The sequence below is a fragment of the Zingiber officinale genome, chromosome 5A, assembly GCF_018446385.1.
Source record: "Zingiber officinale cultivar Zhangliang chromosome 5A, Zo_v1.1, whole genome shotgun sequence".
Classification (NCBI taxonomy): Eukaryota; Viridiplantae; Streptophyta; class Magnoliopsida; order Zingiberales; family Zingiberaceae; genus Zingiber; species Zingiber officinale.
The window spans coordinates 135,360,592-135,382,931 of NC_055994.1; the positions used below are offsets into that span (position 1 = coordinate 135,360,592).

The 22,340-nt window shown below is 51.4% G+C and overlaps 1 protein-coding gene and 1 pseudogene across 1 annotated transcript; one reads left to right on the top strand and one right to left on the bottom strand.

Annotated features, from left to right (window-relative positions):
• Positions 1-96: 96 nt before the first annotated feature.
• Positions 97-18,770, bottom strand: LOC121980055 (annotated as a pseudogene).
• Positions 18,771-19,205: 435 nt separating this feature from the next.
• Positions 19,206-21,418, top strand: LOC121980056 (serine/threonine-protein kinase WNK2-like). Its single transcript, XM_042532024.1, has 3 exons — positions 19,206-19,532; positions 20,004-20,356; positions 21,257-21,418. Exons 1-3 carry the CDS (start codon positions 19,206-19,208, stop codon positions 21,282-21,284), a joined length of 708 nt encoding a protein of 235 aa, XP_042387958.1. The 3' UTR covers positions 21,285-21,418.
• The last annotated feature ends 922 nt before the right edge of the window (positions 21,419-22,340 follow it).

A 22,340-nucleotide genomic window follows, 5' to 3' on the forward strand; every position in this document is an offset into this window, starting at 1 on the left:
TAAACACGTAATGAGTAATGACGCACATTTAGACAGAACAATCGATCACACATGAGGAAATGCATTTCTCTCCCTAGTTCATCATGACCTAAAATTTTGAAGAATATGACCACAGAATCCATACACATAAAGAGAAAGAACAATAAATTAGTTTAAATAGTTATTTACATTTTTTAGATGCTGCTCCATCCCTCCCAAGCCTGGTCAAGCTTTATCTCCCATCCATGGCGTTGAAAACATGCATTTTAGTCACCTCTTCACTTCTTGTCCTACGACAGCATGAACGAGATGTATAAATTTACTATTCGGCAAAGTTTCTCTAAAGAACCGATTATTGCTAGCACTCAAGAACAGCAGCTACCTGGGAATAAAGAAAGGCCACAAGAATGGCAATGGCGGCACCGAGAGCATTAATGGGTTGGATGGATGTGTGTAAGATAATGATGGATGAGACGATAACAGATATCCGTTTCATGGTGTTTCCAATGTTAAATGTCAAAGCAAAGCTTTCTTCCAAAGCCATGTAAGAAACCTGGTTCCACAAATGATAGAAGACACTTTGTGCTGCCACCCACCTGAAAGAAAGCAAATCCTATTTCAAATAGTTTAACACGATTGATAAGATACTCCCAAGCAGATCATCTATTTTATGATAATCTACAAAGAACTTTGTGGATTTGTTGCTGAAATAAGGTGATGAAGTTTAAACTGTTTCAATCAGAAAGAAAGCAAAGAAAACTGTCGAGCAAACCAAATCATTTATGATACGGTTGGTAACGGAGGGGCCCAAGAGAAAAGTCAAGGTCGTGTAGCGGTCAAAAGTCACGAGGAGGTGGCGGTCAATAGTCATGGCTAACTGGCGCTCAAAAAGGTAGGTTAACAGGGCAGTCAGGGCTCAGCATCGGCAGAACCAGGCGGAGGCATGTCAGGATCAGCAGAGCTGAGCAGAAGCAGCCAGGAAGTACAAAGTGCAGGATGCAAGTCGGTATCGGCAGAGCTAAGCAGAGGCCAAGAACTGGAAGTATAGGCCAATGGGTCAGGGTTGGCAGAGCTGAGCAGAAGCAGTCCGAGCTACAGACCTGCAGTAGAGGGCCAGGAAGTACAAAGTGCAGGATGCAAGTCGGTATCGACAGAGCTAAGCAGAGGCCAAGAACTGGAAGTATAGGCCAATGGGTCAGGGTTGGCAGAGCTGAGCAGAAGCAGCCCGAGCTACAGGCCTGCAGTAGAGGGTCAGGAAGTACAAAGTGCAGGATGCAAGTCGGTATCGGCAGAGCTAAGCAGAAGCCAAGAGCTGGAAGTATAGGCCAATGAGTCAGGGTTGGCAGAGCTGAGCAGAAGCAGCCCGAGCTACAGACCTGCGGTTGAGGGCCAGGAAGTACAAAGCGCAGGATGCAGGTTGAAGATCAGCGTAGCTATGTCTAGACAGTTAGGGCTACAGGTCTGCGAGTTGGAGGCCTGGAAATGCGAACCACAGGCGCAGGCTGGTGCGGGGACACCATAAATCGGAGGAGCTAAGTAATACGGGAGCGGAGAATCTCAACGGTCCGCCAGGGGTAATCATTACATACCAACGATGCGGGCGAAGGCGAAGGTTCCTGAAATGAAAAGATGCCCTCATAGCCAGTAATAGCCTGCCAACTGTCTCTCACTACAGGACAAAACCCAAGTTCGAAGGCGGAGGTTCCTAAACAGAAAGATTCTCTCACAGCAAATAGCAGCGCGACAAGTGTCCAGGACTAGCGGACAAAGCGGGGCGTCTAACGTTTTCTGACAGGAGGGCAGGTTCTAGCAGGAGGACGCATAAAAGGGGAGAAATCCCTCGTACGCAGGTACGCGCACACACTCTCTCGTCACTTTTTTCCACAACTGTTTTTCCCTTCTGCTTCTCTCTGTTCTTTCTGGGGAAAAAGGACCTGACTTGAGCGTCGGAGGGCCTGATCCGGGGACTTTTTCCCTGGGTTTCGGTCTCTAACGTGAAGGAGGAGATCGTCTGATTGTGCGCAGGGTCCTGTAGCGGCGTCAGCCACGCGTGGGGAGCCAGCATCGCCCGCAACTTCCCATCAACGCCCAGTCCACCGCGACCGGCCTCTGTCCGACTCAGCCTCCGGACGGGATCAAATTTGGCGCCGTCTGTGGGAACACAGGAACCTGTTCCGGAGTGTGAAGATGGAGGACTCCGGTCGAAGCTCTAGCCGGAGGATCAACGTGACTATGACTGCGGGGGAATACGAGCTTTTCAAGGAGGTTAGGAAGCAAGCCGCCTCCGAAAGACAAGGCACAGTTTCACGACCCCGCCTAGCCCCTGAGGCATCCAAAGAACTAGCTCCCACTTCCGACAGGAGCTCAAAAAGGAAGCAGCCGGAAGAACTTCCACGTGCTTCATTCCGAGAGCCCCGTCGCGATTATCACCGGGCTGGGCCTCGCGGGCGCAGTCCAAAGAAGGAGGAGCCGCCAGCCTCAGTGGCGGAAAGCTCTCTACACCCGCCTCGGGATTCAGGAAAGGGGAAGGCCGTGATCCTGGCTGAAGATCTGCCCGAAGATCCTGACGATAAGGTACCTTTCTCTGCCCAGATCTTAAAAGAAAGCCTGCCGAGGGGTTACCGAGCCCCAAACATTGGAGAATATGATGGGAGCAAGGACCCAGAAGAGCATCTGAGAAAGTTCAAAAACGCGGCTATATTGTATCAATATAGTGATGCCGTCAAATGCCGAGTCTTCCTGCACACTCTGTCTGGATCGGCGCAAAAGTGGTTCGATGGATTGCCCCCAGAATCCATCAGTCGCTTCAGGGACTTCAAACTGGCCTTCCTACGCCGTTTCGCCAGCAGTCGTAAGTACCAGAAAACCGACCATTGTCTTTTTGCTCTCAAGCAGGAGTCAACTGAGCCCCTGCGAAGCTACATCAATCGATTCAGTCAGGTAGCCAACGACGTCCCCTCTGCCACCTCTGAGATACTGATGAGCGCCTTCTCCCACGGATTGCGAGAAGGGGAATTCTTCAGAGATCTCATCAAAAACCCCGCCCGGAGTTTTGACGACATGGTGGAGAAAGCTTCGTGCTACATCAAAGTGGAGGAAGCGCAGGCCGCCAGGCGGAAAGCCGAGAAGACGATGGCATCAGGCAACCGACCTGAAAGAAGAGCACCCCAGCCACCCCAGCCACCCCAGCCCTTCCAGCGCATTCAGCCAAGGCCTGCCCCCCAGCCCGCGCAGGGAGCCAAACCAGCTCCGCGAGTCGCCGCCATACAAGCGCCCAGGCCTGGACCAAGGGGCGCACCATTTTGCACATATCATCGGTCCAGGACGCACGATCTTAGCAACTGCTTCCAATTCGCCCGGGATTCCAGGCGAGCTGCGGAGCAAGGGTTGCCTCCCCCGGCGCTGGCGCCTCAAATACAGAGAATGGAGGAAGAACGGGCTGCAGCTGGACGTGCTCGGCAGGCCCGGCCCAACCTAGCTGGCCCATCTAGCCAAGCTGGCCCCGGTGAAGACCGAAGAGAAGCCGGAGAACTTGATAATCGGGGCAACGTGGCTGTGTGAGAGATCGGTATGATCTCAGGAGGGCCCACTGACGGGGACTCAGGCCGGGCTCGTAAAGCACATAGCCGGCGACTATATGTGGGGGCCGTGGGATGCAGCTACGAGCAGGCATCTGGTCCTGTCCTCAGCTTCGGGCCCCAAGACTTGGAGGGGTTAGAGCTGCCCCACAATGACGCCCTCATAATCAGGGCCATTATTGCTAATAGCCAAGTGGCTCGAGTCTTTGTGGATACCGGGAGCTCGGTCAACATTTTATTCAGGGCTGCGTTTGAGGAGATGCAGATCGACGCCGCTGAGCTCCAGCCTGTAACCACTTCCTTGTACGGATTCACGGGTAATGAAGTCAAACCCATGGGTCAGATCAAGCTGGCCATTTCCATGGGCACTGAGCCATTGGTGCGCACGCGGAGGAGCACTTTCATTGTGGTGGATTCGCCTTCCTCCTACAACGTTATCCTGGGAAGGCCAGCCCTGCATGAGTTCCGGGCTGCCGTTTCCACGTTTCACCAGAAGATCAAGTTCCCGGTCGACGAGCAGGTCGGGGAGGTCAAGGGGGAGCAGAAAGCGTCTCGTAGCTGCTACATAGACATGGTCCGAGTAGAGGCGCGCAAAAGCCGGAGGACGCAAGATGGGGGAGTACACGCTATCCAAGAGGAACCGCTACCTATCACTGAAGAACCGATTTCTTGGGAGGAGGTTCAGATACACCCCGACAGATCGGAGAGCATCACTCGCATCGCCAGTGACTTACCTCCGGAGCTTAAAGCGGAGCTAATACAGTGTCTGCGTCGCAACCGAGACGTCTTTGCTTGGTCGCCAGAGGAGTTGTCCGGGGTCAGACCAGAAGTAGCCGAGCACAAATTGCATATCATGCCCGAGGCTAAGCCAGTCAAGCAGAAGAAGAGAAACTTCCCTGCTGAGCAGAATAAAATTATCCGAGCTGAAGTAGAGCAGCTCCTGAAGGCTGGACACGTCCGAGAGGTGCAGTTCCCATCTTGGCTCTCTAACGTCGTGTTGGTGAAGAAGCCAAACAACAAGTGGAGGGTGTGCATAGACTTTCGCGACCTCAACAAAGCCACTCCAAAAGACTGTTATCCGCTCCCGCGTATCGATCAGGTAGTGGACTCAACAGCTGGTTGTGAAAGGATATGCATGATGGACGCTTATCAGGGATATCATCAAATACCCTTAGCCCAGGAAGACCAGGAGAAGGTCAGCTTCATAACGGCTGACGGTACTTTCTGCTATACCGTCATGCCATTCGGACTCCGGAACGCTGGGGCTACCTACCAAAGGATGATGGACAAAGTCTTTCGGGCTCAGATCGGGCGGAACGTAGAGGTTTATGTTGATGACATCCTGATCAAGTCCCCTCTGGCGTCCAGTCTGATAAAGGATGTAGAAGAAACCTGTGGGACTCTGAGGCAATATGGGGTGAAGCTGAATCCCTTGAAATGTCTGTTCGGGGCCAAAGGAGGGAAGTTTCTGGGCTATCTGGTGACCGAACGAGGGATAGAGGCCAACCCTGAGAAAGTGCAAGCCCTTCGGAGCATGCAGATCCCTCAAAATCTGAAGGAGACGCAGAAGCTGGTCGGCAGGATAACAGCCCTGTCCCGATTTATCTCTAAATCCGCAGATAGAGCGGCGCCCTTTTTCAAAGTGCTCAGGAAAGCGGCCAAGTTTCAGTGGACGGAAGAATGCACACAGGCCTTTGAAGAGCTGAAGCAGTACCTGGAGTCTTTGCCATCGCTGTTTAAGCCTGTTGTGGGAGAGCCTCTTTGGGTCTACTTGTCAGCTACCCCTGAGGCCGTGGGGGCTGTGCTGGTTAAAGAGCAGGACAATGTACAACGGCCAGTGTATTTTTTCAGTCATCTATTGAAGGGGGCTGAGTCTCGGTATACGGCCCTGGAAAAGTTGGTCTATGGACTTGTTCTCATGGCTCGGCGTCTCCGACCGTATTTCTTGGCGCACCCCATTACCGTCTTGACGAACAGTACAATGGGCCGAGCCCTCACCAAGGTGGAAGTGGCAGGCCGGCTTATCAAGTGGGCAACTGAGCTAGGGGAGTATGACATACAATATCAGCCTCGAACCGCAATCAAAGCACAGACTCTGGCAGATTTCCTGACAGAGGTATACCCAGCGGACTCAGAAGAGGTCTGGAAAATCTACGTGGACGGGTCGGCTACCCATCGTGGGAGTGGTGTAGGAGCACTACTCATATCCCCACAGAGAGATATCATGCAGTTGGTCGTGCGGTTAAATTTCAGAGCTACCAACAATGAGGCAGAATATGAAGCTCTACTAACAGGCCTACAAGCAGCTCGGCATGTGGGGGCGAGTCGAGTCATCATACATTCCGATTCCCAGCTGGTAACTCAGCAGACAACCGGGCAATTTGGGGTGAATAGCGAGAGGATGCAAGTTTATAAGGAGGCTTATGAAAAGATGAAGGGAGAATTCAAGGAGATCACAGTCACGAAGATTCCTAGAACTGAAAATGAAAGAGCGGATGAGTTGGCTAAAATGGCTAGTTCCCTGAGTACATGGACGCTCGACCGATCTATAGCGCAGACCTTCCTTGTAGCCCAGATAGATTTACAGAATAACGCGGGAGAAGTAATTGATTGGAGAGCGCCCATAATGAGATTTCTTCAGCAAGGAGCCATACCCACCAGCCCTGAGGAAGCGCGTATGATCAGAAGGCAAGCCCACTCTTATGCAATGATTGGGGATCAGCTGTACAAGAGGTCTTTCTCCAGGCCTCTACTCAAGTGCCTGAAATATGGAGGAAGCGGACCAGGCCTTGCGAGAGATACATTCGGGGTGCTGTGGTAATCATGCTGGCTCGGAAGGTACTGCTGGCTGGTTATTTCTGGCCTACCTTGCAGAAGGACGCACAGAGGTTGGTGAATACTTGTCTATCATGCCAGAAGTACCATAACCTGACGCACAGACCTACAGAGCTGCTGAGAACTTCTACAGTATCCTGCCCTTTCGACCAATGGGGTATGGATATCGTGGGGCCTTTCCCGATGGCTACCGGGCAGAGGCGCTTCTTGTTGGTAGCAGTAGACTACTTCTCTAAGTGGGTAGAAGCGGAAGCTTTAGCCAGAATCACTGAAGATGCGGTGATCCAGTTCCTATGGAAAAATATCTTTTGCAGATTTGACTTACCCCACAAGTTAGTGTCGGATAATGACCGACAATTCCAGGGACACAGGATACAGAATTGGTGCAAGGGGTTCGGCATAACTCAGGCCTTCACCTCAGTGGCTCATCCTCAAAGTAATGGTCAGACCGAGGTGGTCAATCGGGAGATAGTACGCGAGCTCAAAGTCAAGCTGGATCACATGGGAGGCAGCTGGGTAGATGAGCTCCCAGGCATTTTGTGGGTCTACCGTATGACGCCCCGAGAGAGTACAGGTCTGACACCCTTCCATCTGGTCTACGGTAATGAAGCGGTGGTTCCTCTGGAGGTCGGGATACCTTCTGTAAGAAGGATGATGTACGACGGAGAAAACACCGAGCGGCGGCTGGCTGAACTAGATTTCATCAGCGAAATTCGTGAGCAAGCAGCTGCCAGGTTGGAAGCGTACAGACAGAGGATGAGACAGAACTATAATAGGAAGGTGATCCCTCGGTTCTTCGGAGAAGGTGATCTGGTCTGGAAGCAGATAAAGCCCTTAGGGGAAGTAACGAAGTTGGCTCCTCAATGGGATGGACCATACAAGGTTATCAGGAAATTGGCATCAGGAGCCTATTATTTACAAGATGCTCAAGGAAGGAAGTTGGATCGACCTTGGAGTGCTAATTACCTGCGGCCCTATCAAGTTTGAAGGGGCTGGCTTTGTGGACGTAGGCTGGATCAAACGAGGGGCGTAGAAGCATTAAGATAGTCAAGTGAAAACTCGAAAAGACATATGTACATGTAACGAGTTCCCATTTTAAGTGGCTAGTACAGATCATTTGAAAGGAGCAAAAATCTCATCCGGAAGGCCTTGAATAATTAGGTTATGATTCAAGAAATCTGCCGCGGGGATGGAGCTCAAGAAGCCCTGCGCGTTCAGTTGCCTGATAACTCCCGCCGCCGTGTATGGCACGGTCATGGCAAAGCGTGCCCCAGCCTGGGATAGAAATTCGGGGGAAGTCAGATACGACGTTCGACTTCGCAGGCAACGGGCTTCTTCTCCCTCTTGATAGGTTGACAAAGCGGTAGACACTCCCGCCAGAGTCGCCCGAGACTGGGACAGTTCCTCCCTTAGGGCCTACAGCTCTGCTTCCTGGGCTGCCAACTTAGCTGCCTGAGCCTCCAGCTTATTGTCCTTCTCCCGAAGCAGGGTATCTCTGGACTGAATCTCCCCAACCTGGTGGGCGAGCTGTTGCTGATATCCCGCCTCTTGTGCAGCTTTTTCTCCACACGCAGCTCGGAGTTCATCTCTGACCTGCATCAAAGCCCCTTTTTGCCGCTCAGTCTGGTTGGTTAGAGCTCGAATCTTGGCACATAGGGCGTGGCTGGCTTGATCAGGATCATTCAGTTGTAGCTCTAGTTCAGAGACTTTGTCCCGGAGGTCTTTGCTCTCATGATGGAGGGTGTGGAAGGATTGGTTCAACACCAGGGACTCTGCGTGAGTCTGGACCACGAATAATGACCCTCAGTTAAAACAAACTCGCGTTCAGGAAAAGGAACAAGGTACTTACTTTAGCCCAAGATTTCGAGAACCTATCCATTTGAGCTAAGGGCGACAAACTACCCATTTGATTCATGCTCTCTGCCCACAAGCTGCCAAGGCAGCCTTTCATCGCCAAGACGCTAGTAGAGACATCATGTCGTCGAGCCTGAGCTGCTTCAGAGGGGATAGTGGTCCTATAACAATGGCGGGCAGGTTGAGGGGGACCGGCGGGTTGAGAAGGGCCTGCGTCCGAGCCGGGAGGAGCAGGAGGCGACTCGGGAGTGGGCTCGCCTGGTGCCGGGCTACGTCGCTCACCGGGGCTATCCTCCTCCTGAGGAATGGGGGTGGAACGAGATGCAGAGGGTCTTCCCCTGTAGGGGTTGGGGGAGGCTGCCATGGAAATAACGCAACAATAACATGAGGAAGTGATGTTAGAACCAGCCATGATGACGGCAGGGAGCGCCGCAGTGATAAGGGAACAGCATCGAGTCTGCGAGAAGTCAGACCTGGTCTTCGGCGCCGTCTTTGAAGTTGGGGCTGACCGTCAGAGCCGGAGTCGTCAGAACGCGGTAAGCCCTGAGGGGGGGTTGTGGCATTGTCACCCGCAACGCCTCGACCGGACAAGTTTCGACCCGCGCGACGAAGAGCTGCGCGACCCCGTCGAGATGCCCGGGGGGCTCCTCGGAAGACCCGCCTAGCTCGATGGCTAGTCTGAGCGTGATCCCGATCCCCGCTCGGAGCGACAGGTGGAGGAGGAGTTTCTTGCGCAGTGGGGGCGGAAACGGGTCGGACTGCTGCCCCGGGAAAAACGGGGCCGGGGTTGGGGAGTAGCCTCCTCTCCAAGATTACTCGGCCACGCCGCATTATCTCCAGGTCGTCTAGGGGCAGGGGCAGAATCTCGGAGGCACGATACAGGGCCTCCGCTGTAGGCGTCGACACGGAAGGTTATCTTTGCAGATAAAACAAGCGTAAACAGGAGAGAAGAGCCAAGCGCGGATTTACCTAATGAGCGCGGCGCCCCAGAGAAGGAGGGATTCAGACGGAAAAAAGAAAGCATATCTCCAGACAGCAGTCTCGTCAGATCCAGGCGCCAAAGCTCCATTCTTGTCGCCGCTGCGGCATAGGAGAGGTCCATATGATACTCTTCCAACGCCGGGGGCGGAGGAAGTCCAGGTTGCCAACACATAGGCCAGCCTGTCTCTTCAGGAAACCGGAGAAAAAAGAATTTTTTCCTCCAGTTGGCGCGAGGAGGGGGAAGACGGGAGAAAAAGGTAGTTTGACTGCGAGCTTGAAATTCAAAAAGGCCATCGGCGCGCCGAGCGAGGGCGAAGAAGCAGAGAAAGAGGGGAGCAGACCAGGAAACTTCGCAAACCTCACAGAGTATCACGAAGCCACATAGAATCTTTATGGAGTCGGGAGTTAACTGACCTAAGGGGATGTTGAAGTAGCGGCACACTCCAGATAGGAAAGGATGTGGAGGTAGACGAAGGCCAGACACAAATTGCTCAGTGAAGAAAGTACACGAACCCGGCGGAGGATCGAAGTAAAAATTTGCAACAGTGGGGATGATAGGGCGGAAGCTTACAGGGATTTCATAAGTGTACCGTAGGTCATCCCAATCTAACTCGGCAAAGTTTGAAACACCTGGGAAATGCTCAGCCAACAGAGAGGCCTAGGAAGAAGAGGCCATGGAAGAAGATAACACCTTAGAGAGTGGAGAAGTCAATCGCAAAGGAAAGCCAAAGGAGAAGGGACGAATCACAGCAAAGTCTCGGAGGAAATTAGTCGGCGGCGGCGGCGTTTGAGTGCTCTACTGTGATGGTGAAAGAAAGAGTCAGATGATACTTATAGGTATGGTGGGTGCGGGACATTTTCGTAAGTCAGCAACAGACGGTAGATGCAGGGTTTGGAGTAGACGAGGAACGCTCGGCGATGAGCTTCGAGAAGATAGCCAGGGGGCATTAAGGGAAAGGCAAGGGCTCGATATACGAAGCGCCTCCCTAGGAAATTGTTTCAAACAGGACAAAAGTGTACGGAAGGGTCCCCAGAAGGCGGATAAGTCAAATCAGCGAATGGCACGGACACGGGAGGTGGCCTTTAGCCCAGACCGGTGCAGTAGAAGGGCAGCGATGGGGGGAGAAGCTACGTAGCGAAGCGAAGTAGACAAGGGGAGTCTGATCAGCGGAGCACGGTCGAAACCAACAATTAATTGGCCACAGAAAACAAGCTACAAGTACGCGAAGGGGGCGCGGCACAGTTGTCGAATTGCAGGGGAAATCAGAGATAAACAAGCCGAGGTCTGTACGATTACACAAATACCACCAAGGAAGGGCCGGTAGCAACGCATCAAAAAGCAAGCGGCATAACATAGTTATAGTTACACTACATTCGGAGAGGGAGGAGACAGGTTGTCAGGAACCGACTGGAGAGAAGCCGGGTCGGCTGGTTCATCAGGAGAAAGGGCAAGGGCTTCAGAAGCTTCGGGGATGGCGGCAGGAAGATCCCGGGGAGACACCTCTACGGGAATCGGAGCGGCAGCAGGAGGAGGAGCAGCCTGGAAGAAGAGTCCATCATCCGCCTCGAAGGAGGGGAAGGTGTCCTGTGGCAATTCCCGGGCCAGGCGAGCAGTATCCAAGAAAGTGGCGGGGGGCGCTGCGCGCAAATAACCTTGTTCGAAAGCTTGTCTCACCCCGCCAGCAGCTCCGTAACTCAGCAGCAGGACCATCCAGCGCCCCAACTTCTGAAGGAAAAAGGAAGAACGAACATAGGCCAATCGGTAGGCCTTCAGCCGCCCGAGCTCTCCCGCCAGGTACTCCGCCAGGGCATCCTTGTCCTGGGTAGCCTCCGCGCGAGCTGTAGCCAGGTCACTCTGGCCCTGAGACACTGCCTCCTGGGCCCGTGAAAGCTCCGCCTGCAAAGATTGAAGCTGGGCTTGGCAGGTTTCCCACTGAGCTCGCAGGGTGGTTTCCCGACCCACAGCAGCACTGGACGCGGTTTGGGCCTCAGCCAGTCCCATCTGTAGGAGCTCCCGACCTTGCTTCAGCAGAGCCAGTTCCCTGGACTGGGCAAGCAGCTCTGCCTCTCGGTCTTTCAGTTCAGAGGTCGCCGCCTGACGGCGTTCCACTTCAGAAGCCAAAGAGGACTCACTCGCCTTTAAGGCCGCCTCCAATGCCCGCAGTTTGTTTAAGGCGGCGTCAGAAAGGGCCCGGGCGGAGGCCGCTGATGCCCCGGCGGCAGGCAGACAGGAGTCCAGGCCTTCCAGGGAGGGCTCAGAAGGAGCTGTGGAAGATAAAGGGGGTTCCAGTTCCCGAAGACGAGCCTTGAGTGCCGCATTCTCCCGTTCTAGCTCGGCCGCTCGTTGGACTACGCTCAGACTCGCCGAGCAGGTCTGCGAGTGCCCATAGGAGGGGAAAGGAGGTTATGGAAACACACACGCACGCCCAGAAAAAGGAAAGGAGGGAAAAAGGGGCTCACCGCGACCAGAGAGCAAGCAACTTGATCGAGCTCTTCCAGAGGGTATTCGCTTTCCCAGAACTGTCGATGAGCCGATTGCCAGGAGTTGGCCAAGGCCCCGTGGAAGTCGACCCTGCCAAAAAAAGGGGATGAGGTGGCAGCCGGCACGTTCGCCGGGTCAGTCGCCGATGTAAGCTTCCAGAGGGCCCTAAAGGCCCAGTCCGGGGAGTGCGATTCAGAAATGGGCACGGCCAAGCTCGTTGGCATCAGAGGAGAGGAGGCTGGAGGAGTCAGCGAATCCAGGGGTTGGCCACCAGAAGGTGAAAGCGGGGTAGGTAGCACGCTCTGGAGTGGCGCCGCAGTAAGTCGGTCTGATGGCGGGCCTACCACCTCTAAGTCATAGGCCTGTTCCAGGCCCAAACTTGGCTCCTGAGCCGAGCTCGTGCCCGAAGACTTGGAGGGGGAAGAAAGAACCACCACGCGTTGGCGCTGTGAAGGTGGAGGAGAAGTGGCGGGGACCGGGGCCGTCCGTTTGCTATTGCGCGTCACACGCAGCCGCAGAGTAGGACGGAGAGGAGGAGCCTGTCTAGTGGGCGAGGAAGCAGTCGCCGGTTGATCGGAGGTGTGGGACAATGCTGGGTCTGCAGCGCTGGGGGAAGGTAGCACTGAGAGCGGCGGGACAATCACAACATCAGAGGTCGGGGGTGCTGGAAGCTGGGGACCGAGGGCAGCAGCTGGATCAGAAGGTAGGCCTGGTGTCAGCTCCTGATGCAGGGCTTCAAGGACAGCAACTGCGGGCGTCTCTTGGCAGGCGAAAGAACGGAGGATAGCGGCAGCTACAAGGATAAAAAAGAAAAGGCACCTCAGTTAGCGAAGAGCGGCGTGCAAGAATAGACAACTTACCAAAGGGAGCGCCGATTCCTGCAGGGACGGGACTAAGACCGAAGGTGTATAAGATGCCTTCCAGCATCAACACAGACAAGCGAACCAGAACACCGGTCAACTTGTCCGCAGCTGCAAAGCAGGCAGATTCGTGAACATGTGGGGGAAAAGCCGGGAGGGGGCGCCACTGAGAAGGCCCGGCTAAGGGGGAAGGCGGTTTAAGAAAGAAAAAGCGGGACCTCCAGCCCTTATTGGAAGAAGGTAGGTCGTCAAAGAACTTAAAGCCTGGCTTGGCCTGAACGTTGAATATCCCCGCCTCGGCTCGTCGGAAAGAATAGAAGTGCTGGAATAGGTGAGGCGTCAAGGGAATCCGATAGATACGGCATAAGATGACGGTTCCACAGATAGCTCGAAATACATTGGGGGCAAATTGGGAGACGCCGATGCCACAATACTGGCATAAGTCTGAAATAAAGGGATGCAAAGGAAAGCGAAAACCGCCCATAATCTGATCTTTAAAGACAGTGATACAGCCTTCAGGAGGGGACGAAGGATGTTCATTAGGTGATGGGAGTCGAAGCTCATAGGAGGAATCCAATCACAGAAGGGATTGTAATACCGACAGGTCATGGTGGTCTAAATCCGAAAGATAACATGAATACCAGGGGAGGTCCTTACCATCCATCGTCGCGGGGAAGAAGCAAGCCAGAAGGGTGGAGGCGAGAAGGATCACAGGCCAAGAACGATCAGAAGGGCAAAGGGGTCGCGAGCTCAGGCCGGAAGATGGCAAGTTGTACTAACAAGGACGAGCACGGAGGAGGAGAGGGGGAGACCGAAGCGTTGGAAAGGAAGCGGCAGATGACCTCTAGGGTTTATAAAGCCCATCCAGGCCTAGGAAGCATCGAGAATCGGGCCGAGTATCTTTTTGGGTAACCCGCCCCGCGCCGTCTAAGGGGGAGTAAGCACGGAGGCGTACGAAAAAGGTATGGAAACTGACGTCAGGAAGCATGGACCATAAATGCAACGGACAGGTGTCAGCATAAGAATAAACCTATTAAAGATAAGCGCGGCGGGGTAATCATGACAAGGTGTGGCTCTAAAAAAGAGGCATCCCTCGGTAGGGTCAAGCGGGATATTTTACAGAGCTGCAAAAGCCAGGTAATCCAGTAGAGGTCGCGCAGGGAACAGGGCTGATCAGCGAAAGTTAGGAAGGCAGGGGTTGGCGATCAGGAGAGCTGCTCACTCGAAGTAGCTAGGCAAGCATCTCGGTGGAGACAGCCCCCGGGCCGGTTCATTAACCATACCAGCATGCAAAGGCACGCGAAGCTCCCATAAGCTAGAAGAGCGTTGCGTACCCAGGGTCGAATAAGGTTCATGTTCCCTCTCTCCCGCCCACATCCTATACTATGCATGATGTGCTTGCAGGAAGACGAAGGACACGGCAGAGCGAATGCAAAACTGGCGAATAACGCCCGGCCCGGTAGAAGCAATTAAGGCGGTTCGGGTGGGGCAGATGGAGGATGAAGAGAGCATCACATATGTGTTACTGGCGAGGAGGGTCCAGCGGGTCTCGGACCAGCACAATCGCCACCGGTCTCGGACCGGAGTATCATTACTGGTCTCGGACCAGCGCAATCGCCACCGGTCTCGGACCGGAGTGTCATTACTGGTCTCGGACCAGCGCCATCGCCACCAGTCTCGGACCGGAGTACCCAGACTCTCGCCCCAGTGCGAGTTATAAGTGAGCTCTGCTCTCACGCCCAACGACCTTTTTAGGTCGGCTCCCATGCGAGAATTAAAAGTGAGCCCTGTGCTCACGCCCAACGACCTTTTAGGTCGGTGATCCCAGACTCTCGCCCCAGTGCGAGTTATAAGTGAGCTCTGCTCTCACGCCCAACGACCTTTCTAGGTCGGTAGTCCTGACTCTCGCCCAAACGAGTTATAAGTGAGCTCTGCTCTCACGCCCAACGACCTTTTTAGGTCGGCTCCCATGCGAGAATTAAAAGTGAGCTCTGCGCTCACGCCCAACGACCTTTTAGGTCGGTAGTTCCAGACTCTCGCCCCAGTGCGAGTTATAAGTGAGCTCTGCTCTCACGTCCAATGACCTTTTTAGGTCGGCTCCCATGCGAGAATTAAAAGTGAGCCCTGTGCTCACGCCCAACGACCTTTTAGGTCGGTAGTCCCAGACTCTCGCCCCAGTGCGAGTTATAAGTGAGCTCTGTTCTCACGCCCAACGACCTTTTTAGGTCGGCTCCTATGCGAGAATTAAAAGTGAGCCTTGTGCTCACGCCCAACGACCTTTCAGGTCGGCCCCATGCGGGAACCAAAAACCAGCCCCTCTGCGAAAATCGTAAGCGAACTCGGTGCATACCCCTAACTACCTTTCCGAGAAATGTGCCTCACCTTGAGCAGAGCGTTTTCCATAATCATGCCAGCTATATCTGGATTTATTTTATGCAAATTACAAATATGCAGCAAATACAAAGGGCAAGGGGCGTGAAAGGCCATCTACCCTACTCCTACAGCGCCAATATTGACTACGAAATCAGGTTTTACACGGTCATCACAGTTGTAATTTTCAAGCACTACATTTACTTTATCATCCAAAATACATGCATGAAAAGAAAACATGAAGCGACTCTAGGTTCCTACACAAGGGCCAATTTCTAAGAACGTGTTTGCTAGATGAAAATTAAGCAGGAGAAACTGGGCCAAAAGGGGACGGATCGACGAGAGGGCCAAAAGGGGACGGATCAACGAGCGCAGCAACGCCGTTCGGCAAGGGAGGGATACAGTCTAGGCCACAAGCAGAAGCGCCGTTTGGCAAAGGAGCCACTGAGACAACTATTCCCCAGGCCAGCTTTTACTCGTGGAAAGAATTGGCCCGGGGGAATGAGCACTTCCGCGCGAGGACCTGTCAGGAGATTCAGGCGCGCCCACGGCCCGGGCCAGCTCCGCGTAAAGGGAGTCGATGACAGTTTGCTGCCGGGCGAGCGTGTCTTGCTTGTCCTCAAGAACCGCACGGAGGAGAGATAACTCTGTCTCATGCTCTTGTTGCAAACGGTCTTGGCGGCTAATTTGGTGCTGCAGATCAAACTGCCAGCAGACGAGCTCGACCCCTGGACAAGCGCTCCAGTTCGCGTTCTTTCTTGGCAAGTTGCGAGGTGAGCTGATCTATCCGTATTTGGGAAGGTAGTTGATCGACTTCGTCAGAGGAAGGAGAATGCATTTCGGAGGGAAGAAGCAGGTAAAGCGCGGGTAAGCAGGAGATAGTAGGGAAGCAGGAACGAAGCAGGATAGATCGAAGAAGTGACCATGAGGCTCTTTATAAAGAAGGCGGGTGGCCAAGTCAAAGCAAAGGCATTGACGCAACACTCCAAGCGACTGGCGACGTAATGAAGAAGGCAGGGTATCCCAGGCGACGCGACACAAAAGTAGGTGCGTGGCGCAGGAAGCAGGAGAGCGCAGAGATATGTTGAGGTCATAGAGATACGCTGAGGTAAATACACAGAGATCTGCTGAGATCACAAAGGTATGTCGAAGTCACAGAAATGCGCGGAGGTCTAGTCAGTCAGACTGTCGTCTTCCTTCGACTAGACTTGTGAGGGAGGCTTGTGATACGGTTGGTAACGGAGGGGCCCAAGAGAAAAGTCAAGGCTGTGTGGCGGTCAAAAGTCACGAGGAGGTGGCGGTCAATAGTCATGGCTAACTGGCGTTCAAAAAGGCAGGTTAACAGGGCAGTCAGAGCTCAGCATCGGCAGAACCAGGCGGAGGCATGTCAGGATCAGCAGAGCTGAGCAGAAGCAGCCCGAGCTACAGACCTGCAGTAGAGGGCCAGGAAGTACAAAGTGCAGGATGCAAGTCGGTATCGGCAGAGCTAAGCAGAGGCCAAGAACTGGAAGTATAGGCCAATGGGTCAGGGTTGGCAGAGCTGAGCAGAAGCAGCCCGAGCTACAGACCTGCAGTAGAGGGCTAGGAAGTACAAAGTGCAGGATGCAAGTCGGTATCGGCAGAGCTAAGCAGAAGCCAAGAGCTGGAAGTATAGGCCAATGAGTCAGGGTTGGCAGAGCTGAGCGGAGTCAGACCTGCAGTAGAGGGCCAGGAAGTACAAAGTGCAGGATGCAAGTCGGTATCGGCAGAGCTAAGCAGAAGCCAAGAGCTGGAAGTATAGGCCAATGAGTCAGGGTTGGCAGAGCTGAGCAGAAGCAGCCCGAGCTACAGACCTGCGGTTGAGGGTCAGGAAGTACAAAGCGCAGGATGCAGGTTGAAGATCAGCGTAGCTATGTCTAGACAGTTAGGGCTACAGGTCTGCGAGTTGGAGGCCTGGAAATACGAACCACAGGCGCAGGCTGGTGCGGGGACACCATAAATCGGAGGAGCTAAGTAATACGGGAGCGGAGAATCTCAACGGTCCGTCAGGGGTAATCATTACATACCAACGATGCGGGCGAAGGCGAAGGTTCCTGAAACGAAAAGATGCCCTCATAGCCAGTAATAGCCTGCCAACTGTCTCTCACTACAGGACAAAACCCAAGTGCGAAGGCGGAGGTTCCTAAACAGAAAGATGCTCTCACAGCAAATAGCAGCACGACAGGTGTCCAGGACTAGCGGACAAAGCGGGGCGTCTAACGTTTTCTGACAGGAGGGCAGGTTCTAGCAGGAGGACGCATAAAAGGGGAGAAATCCCTCGTACGCAGATACGCGCACACACTCTCTCGTCACTTTTTTCCACAACTGTTTTTCCCTTCTGCTTCTCTCTGTTCTTTCTGGGAAAAAGGACCTGACTTGAGCGTCGGAGGGCTTGATCCGGGGACTTTTTCCCTGGGTTTCGGTCTCTAACGTGAAGGAGGAGATCGTCTGATTGTGCGCAGGGTCCTGTAGCGGCGTCAGCCACCCGTGGGGAGCCAGCATCGCCCGCAACTTTCCGTCAACGCCCAGTCCACCACGACCGGCCTCTGTCCGACTCAGCCTCCGGACGGGATCAATTTCCCTAAGTTTTAGTTCCGACAGAAGCCAAATTTTAACGAAGGAACACAAACAGTGCTAGATTTACCAAACAAAATGAGGACCGATCTGTGAGATGGCCTTCTGCCAACCTTCTGCCCATACCTGCGGACCTTCCACGGCAATTGCAAACGGTGTGCGTATTAACAGGGACAACATAGACAGGCAAGCGTAGTAGTTCATCCAACTAACAGACTTCCCACTCATTCCTCTTTTGGAGAAGATGCTACTGAATACAAACGCAAGATTCGATATCATTGCACCCATAAATCCTGCAATCAAAGCAAGAAAGCACGAACATTCTCAGGATTTTCAAACAGTTCTTTTTCTCTGTAGCATAGAAAAAAGATCAAACTTTCCGAGTGCGAGTATATAAATATCGGTTATTATACTGATGCAGATTGCAATGCAAAACATTGAGCATTCGTTAAAACCATACCTGTCGTGTTAAAATTGAGCTCTGTTAGAGCAGACAAGGGACAGCCGCCAATGATGGGCAGCAGGGAGAGATACACCGACACAAAGAAAGCCTGTCCGAGCAGAAACCTTGAAACCAGCACTGAGAAAGAAGGATCCCCGCTCTTTAATTATGTGGGTGAACGACGCTGCTTCCTTCGACATGCTCACTGTAGCCGCCACACGCCCGATGGTGTGTGCCAATGCCACCTATACTCAATTAGAAATCTCCATCGTCAGAATCCAGGAACCAAGCCGAAACCTTTTGTAGAGCCCTATTTTACTCATCGGAGTCGGGGATTCCCAGAAGCCCAAGTCGGCACTGGGAGGTTCGGCAATCTTAGCAGCTCAAAAGGCGAGCATTATGAGGGAACCGGCTGCGAGGGAGAGAGTGGAGGTGAGCCAAGGGTAGGGGAAGGCGTAGAGAAGCTTCTTATTGTAGATGTCGAAGACCACGTTCGACGCCCACCACGTCGCGAAGTAAAACCCGACCTTGAGCGTCCGCGCCCAAGTTGACTGTTTCTCATCCTCGTCCGGGAGCGAGATGGCGTCGTGCCTGTCCGCCTCGCTTCCTGGCTGGGACTCCAAAGAGAAAGGGGTTGGATAAATTAGGAGTTTACGAGACGAAAAGGAACTCGGAACCTCGTGCGAGAAGGGAATTCGAGGGCGAGCAGAAGATATCGCCATCGAAGATTTGGAAGCCGCCGGAGCAGCGATTATGGCCGGGGAAGAAGAAGAAGAAGCGATGACGGCGCAGATCATCCTCGCAATGGGGGATCAAAAACCGATCTTTATCGCCTTCGGAGCGATGGATGCAGGAGGATTGGGCGCTTCCTGCTTCCTCTCTGCTCCCGAAATCCTAGAAATTCTCAGGAAAACGCAGTCAAATTGAAGAATTAGGGGAAGGGGAAAAGGGATCTCGAGGAGAGACGGATGCTTATTCGTCGGGAGCGAAGTGTTCAAATTGTTAATCGTGCGGTTATTTTATTTTATTATTTTTTTATAGGATCTTTTTATGAAGTATTTTTTTCACATTTCATAAGACTTTTTAAACGGAATGAAATTATAAAAATTAATTTGTAGGTTAAAGAATTTTGATATTCAAACCAAATTTCATTTAATAAAAAATAAATGTCTAAAATTTTACTCTATAAAATGAACACATTTTAGTCAGGTTTTCACCATGGGGATCAAACGATGTTACAAGGCACCAAAAAAAAGGACGAAAAAAAAAATGCTGAAGTAGAACTTCCAAATCCAGCGACGTTAGGCCGACGAACCGGGGGGCAGGGTGACGGCGACAGGAACCGGGGGGCTGAGGAGCGGCGGCGCCGAGGCGGTGGCTGGAGCCTGCTGTGGGAGAGCGGGTTGGCAGCCACGGCCGCCGTCGTCGCAGCCCCTTTGCCCCTGACTGCTGCTGCTGGTGCTGGTGGACCTGTGGCGAACGATTCCGAAGCCCAGGACGAGGCCCACCACCAGAAGCACAGCCACTACCAAGAAGAAGATCTTGGTGGCCTTCCCCACGTAGCACCACATCTCTTCCCTTCCTCTAAAGGTTTATTAGTACAAACCTTTCGAGCAGAAAGAGCCTCAAGATGGCTTTGGACTTGTCTGGTTCTGCTTCTCTACTCTGACCAGAGAAGAGGCAGAGGCTTCGCTTTGAATGGCATTGAATGGAGAATTGGGGCGTGAGGCTGTCAGATGCCGGTGTCTGCCACTTGTTGTTCATTGTCATGTCTGTTTAATTTTTTGAGGCAGAGGTACAAGAGTGGAAACATGAACAGGGAAACCTGATCGTTAATTAATGTCCGCTTACAATCAGTTCGGATCCTCTGTCCCGAAGGTGCCTCTGTCCCGGTGTCCCGAACAGAAAACGACAAAAAAAACGTGCCGACCACGTGCCGTTGCTCCTTCTCTCTCTGTCCCGTGTAAACACTCGCCGAAGCTCTCAGAAACGAACGCAACTCCAAAGCTTTGCCCTAACCCAAACTCCAGCCAACCCCGCTGCTTCCGCCGGCGCCGTCAACACCTTCTCCGTGCTTTGCTCTCCCAAAACCCGCGACGCCCCATAAGATTACTGTGATTTGCCCTAAAATCTTTCCTCCCCAGCAACTCCAACCTCTTTCTTTACTGTGCTTTGCCCTAAAACCTTTCCTCCCCAAACCTTCGGCGACTCCAGCAACCCGCGACGCCCCTTACATCTCCGCCATCTCGGCGACTCCAACAGCCATCTCGGCGACTCCAACAGCCCGCAACACCCCTTACATCTGCGCCATCTCGGCGACTCCAGCAACCATCTCGGCGACTCCAGTAGCTCCGGCTTCCCCTCCCTTCGTCGACTCCAGCAGGTTTGTATCTCCCTTCGTTGACAATTTTTAACCTTTTACAACCTTTTATTAGCTATCTCTACCTCTTCACAAATCATAATTCTACATGATTCAATTCCAATAATAGTTAGTCTAATCAAATCCTTACCTTTTGTTAATTTCTTTAGCATCAAAATGATCATGGCTCTTGCACGAGTTAATCCGAGCAAAACAATTTCTTATGCTTCTGCAACAATATTAATCTATAGAAGATACCGCCTAAAACACTTAATATTAGAGGAATGCAATAGCATTTAAAGATAAAGGAGTGCAGTAGCAACTCTGTGCCTTAATTGCAGGCACAGAGTAAGATGCAGATGAAGCTGGTGATTATACTTATACATTATGACAACCAATTTTCTACCTACATTATCCACAATCCTACTTTACATAAGCAGCATAATATAGAAGTTGATTGTCATTCCATTTCAGATGCTAACACATCCTACAAGATTAGCACCTAGCAAATCTCCAAGGTGTTGATTGACACATTCATAGGTGAATCGCAATAAGGACTAAAATCACATAGGCTACCTTGACAAAATTCTCTATATACTATTGTAATGTATGGTTGGTACAAATAGATCTTATTGTAATCATAAGAAATCTTGCAGTAACATGTTTGATAATGAAACATTAAAAAAAAATAATTTACCAGAATAGTTTTTCCCTCTTTACCAAAAATTTACCTTGACAAAATCACATGTTGGGAGACAGTTTGGTGTCAATTATCATTTTGTTCGCTTTACTAAAAATGTATGATTGTTGCTATTTTCAGGGAAGTTTATCAAATTTTTCATAAAAATGTGTGATTTTTTATTACATATCTAAATTGTTATTGTTTAATTTAATTTTATCGAATCTAACTTTTTTGAATATTAGGTTGCTATTGAATGGCATCATCAAGTAACAGCAGCATCAACCATACCAAATTTGAAAATGTACGATGCAGGGACTGTGGACTAAATGCATTGGTGCTAGTCTCTAGATCAATCAAGAACCCAGGAAGATTATATTATGGATGTAAGCAGCATGGATGGTTAAAGTGGGTGAGATCTGATGCTGGACTAAATGAAGACACCAGTGATATACATTTTAGGATGTTGTCAAGAGCGGAGTCAAGGATAGGAAGGGAACACATTACTTATTTTGGACAAAATATGGGAAATTGGAATGTACCGCATATGGTCTGGACATTAGTAATAGTAAACTTAACTCTTTTGGCTGTATACTTGTTTTGTTTATTAGTTGGTCTTATTAAGTAGTGCAAGTGATGTAATGTATAATTATGAATGATGTTATATTTTGTTTGCAACTCTGTAGTCCTTCCATTTGATGTTATATTTTGTGCAATTCTCGGTTTGTCTACTTTTTGTGTGCTCGCTTCCCTCTTTGGAAGTTGTATTTATCTCTTTAACTTTAAGCCATGAAATTTTCAGGTTTAAAATTTATGTCTTCATATGAGTGAACTGGTGTAAAGGTGATACTTTGGCTTGATTATCATATTGAAATCAAACTCACTGATTTAAGCCATTGATTTATCGATAAACTAACTCGCAACATCTGGATCTCATTAATTGAGAAATTTTCCAACAATATTATTCATGAAAAAATGATTGAGTTTATGAAATTCTAGTACAAGTATGATAAAAGGCATTAATGTTTTAGTATTGCATAGATGCATCACTTTGTTCTCTGAGATGCACTAGTTTAACACCTTAGTTCACAACAATAGAGAGCCTCTACTCTTTTAGCTCAGGGTCAAAATTTCCGAGATCCATAAAAACAAAGCAATATATCAGATGCCCGATCTTGTATAGCAACACAACTATATATATCACCACAACCCATAACAATGCAAATTGGGTTCATAACATTTCCAAGCTCTAACGGAGCATAATGGCATCGCAAGCAAAGTTGTTAAAAGTATAAACCAAGTACTACCTGTTGATACAGTCTAACCTGG

Coding starts and splice junctions, on each gene's coding strand:
- LOC121980056 (XM_042532024.1), top strand. CDS start 19,206: ATGTTACAAGGCACCAAAAAAAAGGACGAAAAAAAAAATGCTGAAGTA. Junction 19,533..20,003: donor ATCTTGGTGGCCTTCCCCAC/GTAGCACCACAT, acceptor CCCAAACTCCAG/CCAACCCCGCTGCTTCCGCC. Junction 20,357..21,256: donor CCCTTCGTCGACTCCAGCAG/GTTTGTATCTCC, acceptor TTTGAATATTAG/GTTGCTATTGAATGGCATCA.